Source organism: Rhinichthys klamathensis, unplaced genomic scaffold, assembly GCF_029890125.1.
Source record: "Rhinichthys klamathensis goyatoka isolate OS25496 unplaced genomic scaffold, OSU_Roscu_1.1 h1tg000011l_1, whole genome shotgun sequence".
NCBI classification, from domain to species: Eukaryota; Metazoa; Chordata; class Actinopteri; order Cypriniformes; family Leuciscidae; genus Rhinichthys; species Rhinichthys klamathensis.
Genome location: NW_026606564.1, coordinates 17786680 through 17797500, shown reverse-complemented (window position 1 = coordinate 17797500; position 10821 = coordinate 17786680). Strand labels below are relative to the sequence as shown.

At 45.2% G+C, this 10821-nt stretch overlaps 1 protein-coding gene across 9 annotated transcripts in view; it reads left to right on the top strand.

Moving 5' to 3' along the window:
* The window catches only part of LOC130100417 (adhesion G protein-coupled receptor L2-like), a 125678-nt gene that overhangs the window by 66233 nt on the left and 48624 nt on the right, over positions 1-10821 (top strand). For 6 of the 9 annotated variants that reach the window (XM_056265884.1, XM_056265876.1, XM_056265890.1 and 3 more), the window contains 3 exons: positions 3594-3697; positions 4677-4862; positions 7690-7728. In XM_056265884.1, the coding sequence (XP_056121859.1) occupies positions 3594-3697; positions 4677-4862; positions 7690-7728 (329 nt within the window). The remainder of the gene's footprint in view (positions 1-3593; positions 3698-4676; positions 4863-7689; positions 7729-10821) is intronic. The other 3 variants (XM_056265908.1, XM_056265899.1, XM_056265925.1) reach the window with 1 other exon arrangement.

Below are 10821 nucleotides of genomic sequence, written 5' to 3'. Positions count from 1 at the left end.
CCGCATCTCGCTGCATTAGCATCAGCGTCTCGCTGCATTAGCATCCGCGTCTCGCTGCATTAGCATCCGCGTCTCGCTGCATTAGCATCCGCGTCTCGCTGCATTAGCATCCGCGTCTCGTTGCATTAGCATCCGCGTCTCGTTGCATTAGCATCCGCATCTCGCGGGCATTAGCATCCGCATCTCGTTGCATTAGCATCCGCATCTCGTTGCATTAGCATCCGCATCTCGCTGCATTAGCATCCGCATCTCGCTGCATTAGCATCAGCGTCTCGCTGCATTAGCATCCGCGTCTCGCTGCATTAGCATCCGCGTCTCGCTGCATTAGCATCCGCGTCTCGCTGCATTAGCATCCGCGTCTCGCTGCATTAGCATCCGCGTCTCGCTGCATTAGCATCCGCGTCTCGCCGGCATTAGCATCCGCATCTCGCTGCATTAGCATCCGCATCTCGCTGCATTAGCATCCGCATCTCGCTGCATTAGCATCCGCATCTCGCCGGCATTAGCATCAGCATCTCGCTGCATTAGCGTCCGCATCTCGCTGCATTAGCGTCCGCATCTCGCTGCATTAGCATCCGCATCTCGCTGCATTAGCATCCGCATCTCGCTGCATTAGCATCCGCATCTCGCTGCATTAGCATCCGCATCTCGCTGCATTAGCGTCCGCATCTCGCTGCATTAGCATCAGCATCTCTCTGCATTAGCATCCGCATCTCGTCGGCATTAGCATCCGCATCTCGCTGGCATTAGCTTCAGCATCTTACTGGCATTAGCATCCGCATCTCTCTGCATTAGCATCCGCATCTCGCTGGCATTAGCATCAGCTTCTCGCTGGCATTAGCGACCGCATCTCGCTGGCATTAGCATCAGCATCTCGCTGCATTAGCATCCGCATCTCGCTGGCATTCGCTGCATTAGCATCCGCATCTCGCTGGCATTAGCATCCGCATCTCGCTGGCATTAGCATCCGCATCTCGCTGCATTAGCATCAGCATCTCGCTGGCATTAGCGACCGCATCTCGCTGGCATTAGCATCAGCATCTCGCTGCATTAGCATCCGCATCTCGCTGGCATTAGCATCAGCATCTCGCTGCATTAGCGACCGCATCTCGCTGGCATTAGCATCAGCATCTCGTTGGCATTAGCATCCGCATCTCGCTGCATTAGCATCCGCATCTCGCTGCATTAGCATCCACATCTCGCTGGCATTAGCATCAGCATCTCGCCGGCATTAGCATCAGCATCTCGCTGCATTAGCGTCCGCATCTCGCTGCATTAGCGTCCGCATCTCGCTGCATTAGCATCCGCATCTCGCTGCATTAGCATCCGCATCTCGCTGCATTAGCATCCGCATCTCGCTGCATTAGCATCCGCATCTCGCTGCATTAGCGTCCGCATCTCGCTGCATTAGCGTCCGCATCTCGCTGCATTAGCATCCGCATCTCGCTGCATTAGCATCCGCGTCTCGCTGCATTAGCATCCGCCTCTCGCTGCATTAGCATCAGCATCTCGCTGCATTAGCATCAGCATCTCGCTGCATTAGCATCAGCATCTCTCTGCATTAGCATCCGCATCTCGTCGGCATTAGCATCCGCATCTCGCTGGCATTAGCTTCAGCATCTCACTGGCATTAGCATCCGCATCTCTCTGCATTAGCATCCGCATCTCGCTGGCATTAGCATCAGCATCTCGCTGGCATTAGCGACCGCATCTCGCTGGCATTAGCGACCGCATCTCGCTGGCATTAGCATCAGCATCTCGCTGCATTAGCATCCGCATCTCGCTGGCATTCGCTGCATTAGCATCCGCATCTCGCTGGCATTAGCATCAGCATCTCGCTGCATTAGCGACCGCATCTTGCTGGCATTAGCATCAGCATCTCGCTGGCATTAGCATCCGCATCTCGCTGGCATTAGCATCCGCATCTCGCTGGCATTAGCATCCGCATCTCGCTGCATTAGCATCAGCATCTCGCTGGCATTAGCGACCGCATCTCGCTGGCATTAGCATCAGCATCTCGCTGCATTAGCATCCGCATCTCGCTGGCATTAGCATCAGCATCTCGCTGCATTAGCGACCGCATCTCGCTGGCATTAGCATCAGCATCTCGTTGGCATTAGCATCCGCATCTCGCTGCATTAGCATCCGCATCTCGCTGCATTAGCATCCACATCTCGCTGGCATTAGCATCAGCATCTTGCTGGCATTAGCATCAGCATCTCGCTGGCATTAGCATCAGCATCTCGCTGGCATTAGCATCAGCATCTCGCTGGCATTAGCATCAGCATCTCGCTGGCATTAGCATCAGCATCAGCATCAGCATTTGCATAGTATCCAAGTAGAAAATCATTGGCAAGATTTGCATTCCTTAACTGAGTTAATAAGTAACTGTTATACGGTGCTGTTTGTGGTAGACACTGTTTTGATAGCATGTTTTCAAACTATTTTTCCTATTTTCCTATTATTCCTATTATTCCTATTTTACAAATTCCTCCAGATATAGTCCTAATTTTAAAGTTGTAGGGTGTGTTCACACTTGTAGTTCGGTTGGCTTGGTTCAAAAGTAGTCCTGGTCCGCTTAGCGTTCACATTGGTATTTTTAATACCGAACCTAAAGATACTGATCATAAAGTCATGGGATACTGTATGTTCACAGCCTGATTGGTTGTTTTTTACGTATATTTCGCGACTGAACATCCAGAACAGTGCCGTGTGTGGGCTAAATGCGCTCGCTGTACGTGCGTAGCTGCATATGATGGTATTCTGAGCAGTAAGGACTGATGAGGAGCTTATAAAGTGTGTAAAGGAGTCCTGTGCGGCTCTTAAAGTGACATCAGCCTAATATTCCTGCCGCCGTCTCTATAGTGTTTACTTGTCTTTAATAATGTTCCTTGTGTAAGTGTTCTTTAGCCTGTTGATTTGTGTTCATGATATTCAGCTACGATTAAATGTTTTGCAATAAGACTAAATGTGAATGATATCTAAGTTTGTGTTTACCTTGAAATTAGGAATCGTTAGGTAGAATCGGAATCGTTACAATTCAAACGATACCCAACCCTAAAAACCACAAGACATTTCCAAGCAATTGCCTATTGACAGACATCATATCCGAGAGATGAGTCAGTAAATTCGAGTAAGATCACAGGCTTCGCTTATCCCGTGCGAATGCGCGTTCAGGTGTGGAGGGGCAATTTCTACATCACACGAGGTCCCAGATAATACTAACCCTGTGCGAAGAGGACCTGTGACGAGAAAACACAGGTTTGCTTGAGCACTCTGTCCTTTTTAGGGTCTCATCGTCCTGTGTTTGGTTCGTTTACATGTCTTGGGTCCATATTTGAGTCGAACCGCACCAGAGTTGGTTTGTAGACTTATCTTTTCAACGTCTCGGTCCGCTTGTTTGGTTCAGATGGCGGCGTTCACACTTGTTCAAATGAGCCACACTAACAGAGCAATCGCACCAGGGTTCGTTTTAATCCCACCACACATGCCAAGTGTGAACACACCCTAAATCTTAGACACATGTTTAATGTGTCACTCTCAAAGGCTGCCCTTGAGTGAGTGTTGAGCAGATGTGCTGTGTGTTTGCTCAGGCATGGCGTTGTTCCTGTGCTCGGCTGGCGACGGCATCTGGAGCCCGAAAGGCCCTGATCTCAGCAACTGTACCTCACACTGGGTGAGCCAGGTGGCACAGAAGGTCAGTCTACAACCAAGTGTATTTGTATAGCACTTTCCACAATACACATTGTTTCAGAGCAGCTTTACAGAAAATCATGTTTTTAATGCTGTATAGTCGCATCTAGCATATTAGAGCTGGGTGATATAATACAAGTGATGATATAAACAATCAAACAGTTGTGGTTTGCCATATACAGTAGTATATATATTGCTTGATATTGAGTGTACTGTATGTATGTGGCTAAAATAAGACATAATACAGACAGTATACATCTTTTAATGCACTGCTGCTATGATGTGATGTAGTTTAATGTAGGAAAATAGACAGACGTAACATTTTTTTTAAAAATCAAACCCTCCCTTTTTTCCATACAGTATTTCCTCAAATTTACAAAAAAAATTAAAATACCGGTAAATAAAGCATAAATTGACAAGACTGTCAGAGGTGAACTTACACTTCTTTTTGTTGTGGGGGAAAATATCAGGTTAATATGTATTGGTCTATTAATACTCAAAATGAACATGTACTTTTAGTAGTATTTGGATTTTTGATACAATAGAGAGCACAATTATTTTTTGGAACGGGTGTTTCTACAATAGTACGATACAGGAAAAGCTTCGGTCAACAGAGGGGAAGATGAGATAAATGCACAAAATATAATATAGATGCCACTAACAAGGCCAAATATTCACTGAGCTGATGTAGCAGAACAGGAGTATTAGGACCGAGTATTTTTTTTTTCCTTGAGAAAAATTGATGCGTACTGAATCAATATTGAATAGCAAGCTTGTGAATTGAAGTACAGTAGTCAACATTTGAAGTGGATCAAAAAAGTTCATCACAGTTGTCCTAAGACCAGAACAGGTATTGTTCAAAATTCATGTATAACTTTGATGAAAGGTTTTGATCCACTTCAAATGTTGACTACTGTATTCATACATACATAATATGAGTAACTGTCCAGTTTATCAGCATGTCTCTGACTGGTGTTCTCCAGATCCGCACTGGTGAGAACGCGGCTAACCTGGCGAACGAGTTGGCGCGGCACACGCAGGGCCCGGTGTTCGCCGGCGACATCAGCTGGTCTGTGCGGCTCATGGAGCAGCTGGTGGATATCCTGGACGCTCAGCTGCAGGAGCTCAAACCCAACGATAAAGACACGGCGGGACGCAGCTTCAACAAGGTACAGGACACTCTGCTCTTTCTGGAGCAGGAGTCACGTGACCGAAGCTTGATTTGATCAAGAGTGATGCTTAAGCCCTAAAAACGTCAACCGTTCTGGTTCGACGGGCTCGGCTGGAGATGCTTTTATCAGGACAAATTCAGTGGCCAGGAAAAGTACATTCATGCTTTAAAACTTTAATGAAGTCGATGAGTGAGGGGACAGTCCCGAATGCTAGAGGTTATTTTCAGTTATGGCCTTTCCAGCATGCCTTATATCGCCACGCAAACTCCCACTGATTTATCTGTTACTGTACTCAGTCAACACTCTCGAGAAGGTCATCCATCCATCCATCCATCCGTCCATCCGTCCATCCATCCATCCATCCATCCGTCCATCCATCCATCCATCCATCCATCCATCCATTCACATATCCTTCCATCCACATATCTATCCACATATCCATCCATCCATCCATCCACATATCTATCCACATATCCATCCATACAATCATCCTTCCAATCATCCATCCATCCATCCACTCATCCATCCATTCACATATCCTTCCATCCACATATCTATCCACATATCCATCCATCCACATATCTATCCACATATCCATCCATACAATCATCCATCCATCCATCCATCCACTCATCCATCCATCCATCCATCCATTCACATATCCTTCCATCCACATATCTATCCACATATCCATCCATACAATCATCCATCCATCCATCCACTCATCCATCCATCCATCCATTCACATATCCTTCCATCCACATATCTATCCACATATCCATCCATACAATCATCCATCCACTTATCCATCCATCCACCCATCCACTCACTCATCCATTCATCCATCCATCCACCCATCCACTCACTCATCCATCCATCCACCCATCCACTCACTCATCCATCCATCCACCCATCCACTCACTCATCCATTCATCCATCCATCCACCCATCCACTCACTCATCCATCCATCCACCCATCCACTCACTCATCCATCCATCCACCCATCATATCATCCATCCATCCATCATATCATCCATCCATCCATCCATCCACTCACTCATCCATCCATCCACCCATCATATCATCCATCCATCCATCATATCATCCATCCATCCACCCATCCATCCACCCATCCTATCATCCATCCATCCATCCACTCACTCATCCATCCATCCACCCATCCTATCATCCATCCATCCACACAACCAATCATCCATCCATTCATCCATCCATCCATCCACACAACCAATCATCCATCCATCCATCCACCCATCCTATCATCCATCCATCCATTCACTCACTCATCCATCCATCCATTCACCCATCCTATCATCCATCCATCCATCCATCCATCCACCCATCCTATCATCCATCCATCCATCCATCCATCCACCCATCCTATCATCCATCCATCCATCCACTCACTCATCCATCCACCCATCCTATCATCCATCCATCCATCCATCCACACAACCAATCATCCATCCATTCATCCCAGAAAATAGAGCTCTAAATAGTTTTATAGAGTTAAAAGTCAATTATTTGACATCTCAGTATGAGCAAACATAATATTCTCTACAGATTTTGCAGAGATCACATCTGAACTGTATGGTATCCATGTTCATTGAATAGCTCCGTACTTTTACTGTATGTCATGTAATTTGATACTTAAAGGTGCTGTATGTTAAATTATTTGACTGTACTAAAGCATAAAAATACCATAATATGTTTGCAGATATTTAGGAAACATGCTGAGTTCAAATACTTGTTTCTAAGAAAAACATTTCTACAACCAGTTATTCGACTGTGAAATGTGCGTTCCCTGTCGTAAAGTCTGTTTCTGTTTTGGTCTGTGTGATCTCGCTCACTGCAAATTTATCCAATAGTCTTCCGCCACCAGAGGTTGCCAGTTGGCAGAAACACAGCGTATTACAGCAATTGAAACCATCAAACGAACTGGGTCAGAGATCGCAGATTCTACCAGAACTAAAAAGCTCTATGACGTTGATACTTTAGCTGATCAACTTAGCTCGTCCCTTTCCATTTTAAATTACGCTTGTTCTTGTGGTGCGTCGTCAATCTGGCAACCCATGTGAGCATCGAGTAGGGGTGTAACTGTTTTCAAAATTCACGGTTCGGTTCGATACGATACACTTGTGTCACGGTTCGGTACGTTTTCGATACAGCGTACCGAAAACCGAACCGAAAGCCTCGTACCGAACGGTTCAATACGAATACGAGTATCGTTACACCCCTAGCATCGAGTCTGGGGAGGAGGAGGAGGCGGGGAAACAACCCTCTCCAATATTGTGAATTTGGACTGCAGTACCCATTTCAACCACTAGTTGTGAATATTACACACTGCACCTTTAAATGAAGTGACGTATGAAAGATCAGCCTTTGAGAAAAACTGCGTTCTCGCATGTGGAAATGGTGTTGATCAGTTTATGACTTTACTCTGATAAAGGAAAACAGGTTAACACATTTACATGAGCACGCTCAGCTTATGAGGTTAAGAATGTGCATGTAAGTGCGCGTAATATTTGAAAATGAAAAAACAGTGGTTTTCATATAAGAAAAAGTAAATCCGAATCACTGGAACAGAGCTCCTAGTTGAACACTACATACTTGAAATGGCTGACACACAGGCTCTTATTTGTTCTGTTTCTCTTTTTCTCTCTCTCTCTCTCTCTCTCTCTCTCTCTCTCTCTCTCTCTCTCTCTCTCTCTCTCTCTCTCTCTCTCTCTCTCTCTCTCTCTCTCTGTGTGTGTGTGTGTGTGTGTGTTGTTCCTAATCTCCCGTCTTTGTGTTTGATAAAAAAAGCGTCAAAAAAGAGAGAGGACTTGCAGGGCCTATACAAAGGTATATACGGACCCCCTCCCAGAACTCCATTCACCTGCTCTTCTGCATGCAGCTTGTGTGTGTGTGTGTGTGTGTGGCCCGTGTGAGTCTGTCTGCTGATGATGACGTGTGGCTCTTGTCTTTCTGTTCTGCTTTGTGTTGCTCTCCCACCCTCCTCCTCCTCCTCACCGCTTCTCCTCCTCAACTCCTCACTCCTGCTCTTTGCCTGAGTAATGGACATCCCACAGTCATAATCGCTCGGGTCTGTCAGCTGATATTGTGATCAAAGTGCATATTCCTCAAGTCCACTTCTTCACCTGCTGAAATGTGAGCGTTTCACCCCCCCCCTGCATTTCTTTCTTATCTTTTATGCATATCTCGCTAGTGTTGTCATTCTGAATTACATGTTTCAGTCAGTAATTCAAAGCTATAATGGCATATCACGCGGTTTACATATATAGAAATTCACAACCCCTTTTTTATTCAATGTATTTTTCTTTCCTGTGTTGATATTTCCTTGTGAAACAGAAAGTTGGACTGGGACACATTTAAAAAAAAAAACAATAGGCTTTAGTTTATCACATCCATTGACTTATGATTTTCTGCAATTAGAGCATTGTACTGACCTAAACGATGGACACACCTCTGAGTTCGAATCTCGAACAAATTGTTGTTTTAAGCGGGAGCTGGTCGAGTCGGTTCACAGAATTGAACTGAATCGAACTTTAGTTTCGTGTTGATGATGCAAGACGCACATATAAAGCAGCACCGCATGAGCCAATGAGCGTCTCCAGGCAGTTACTGAACAAGAAGCTGACTTTCAACTCGGCCTGTAGCTTTGATTGGTTTATTTCTGGACATTAGGGCTGGGCAGTGACACACATTACAAGATTCAATTCGATTTTGATTCAAGATTTACTGCTGTAACTAGTAGTAAAGAGGAAGAGATGATCGGTTCGCGAGGCGCTTGAACTGTGGCACTACTACAGCGATCCGTCACGCTACATTAAAGAGCAACAAAACAAAACCTAGATGAATTTTGCAATAAAATTGAGAGACTTTGGAAGCTGAGACTTTGTTCAATATCAAAAGTAACAAAGCTTATTGCGATTTATTGGATGGGAGGTGTAACAACGTTTTTTCATTCATCTACTAAAAACAGCATTGACTAAAATATTGATTCTTGGGATGTAAAAAGGTATTCTAAAGCAATAATGCATATCTTTTACCCAGCCCTACTGGACATGCTCGTTCAGTGCCTCAGAAACTGCTAGTAAATTTCACAAATAATTACAACACATTGATTTACACATCCCAGACAGCAACAAGATGTCGGCCCAGATCCGGGCCACATGTAGACTCGACGTGTGCCGGATGTGGGCCGGATCTGGGCCGACACTGTTGCTGTCTGGGATGAAAGGCTGAAATAGTATTTTCTTGTAAAAACGCTCCGCAGTAAGAGAGCGATCTCTGTTTTCCACACACTAAGGCTGCGTTTGCACTAAGAGGCAATGACTGTGATCCGATCAAGCAGATTGGGATCGCCAGCCAATCAGGACACGGCACATTTATGCTCGTCAACATCAAGTAGCTTCTGTATCTGAAAACTGACCAGATCCCCGTGCATTACTGAAAATAAGTAATAGAAAGCAAATGTCCCCGGGGTAAAGTCGCACCTGAAGTGGTGAGGTTTCTGTTAAAGACTGTTTTCAGTCACGGAGCTACACTTTCAAATTCTCGTCAATGAGGAAGCGGAGGTTGAGGCAAAATAACATTACATTTTAAAGATGCTGTGATAGAAACGCTAAAAAGGGACATATGGACTGAAGTCAATGCTAGATATGGTGGGAATATTGCGCATCGTTTTCAGACAATGAACAGGTGTGAAAGCAAACGTAAGGTCCCAGTATATTTCAACAAACTGGTGTGACATCATTTCAACAAAATAAGGATGAAAACGAAGTTTGTTTAGTGTTCGGAACAGCTTCTTTTTACCCCTAAGCAAGGCATGAAGAAGACATTGGCAGTGAGTATATCGGGAGCTTTCTACTCCGCTCCTGGTTGTCTCACAATAACGATGGCTAGATTGTGTTAACATTACAATCCAATCTGTCTCCGACTACCTCTGTACCAGGACACACAGATCTGATCACACACGCGTTTACACATGTCTTTCCAGTGTGTATGTGGACAACATCCGCAAACAGGTCGCATGTTAATGCCAAGCTCAAACGAGCCCAAGGGTTTTAGAGGTTGCAAATCCTTCCCGAACTGAACTGTGGAGAGATATTTCTCTCTGTTATTTCTTGATAATGGCGAATGCCTTCATGCTAATTCAGCAGAGCTTCAACTCTGAAAGCAACGCCATAAGGCCACTCGCACTTCAGACAGCCCACACACACACACACACACAGTTCTCCATCAATCGCTGTCCGTCATAACGTGCCACCAGCCAGAAGAGGCTGTGAACACCTCTTGTGGTTTAGCAGATGCTGTTGACTTACTGTAGACTAATCACAGGCGTCGTCACTGCAGTGATCATGGGTTTAGTGTCCTGCAATTACTCCGTGTCATTCAAGGGCTCTGTGGAAATGAGATCCTCTCACAATCTCAACGGGTAACAGCTCACCCCGTCTGGGAAAGTCCTTTAGAAGTGAAGTTAAAGGTGAAGTATGTAGTTCTGCGACACTAGTGGACCTCAAGCATCAGTCTCGACCTTTAAACGTAGGCTACTTTCAATAACAGGTCCGACGTTTCAGGAATACTTTTAGCTGTGTTGCTATGTGTCATGAGGACGTAATTGAGTAGACTAACACTCGGTCTAAACCCATCCGATAGATCTGAACTGAACATTTTTTGACATGACGCGCCACAACTGTTTGAGTTAACATTATAAACAGGTACATTTGTCTTTCTGAAAGGATGCATGATGATGCTGTATAGTATTGAAACGTCCATTGTAGTTCATAGCTTCTCATTTCCCTGTTCACTTCGATCGGTTTAATCTTTGAAGATGTAATTGCAGTGAATTTCGTAACCGAAGCTGAATGTCTTTTCCCATGTAATGTGTCAGCCATGCTCTAAACACCCGGTGGCTCCGCCCACTACTGTAGC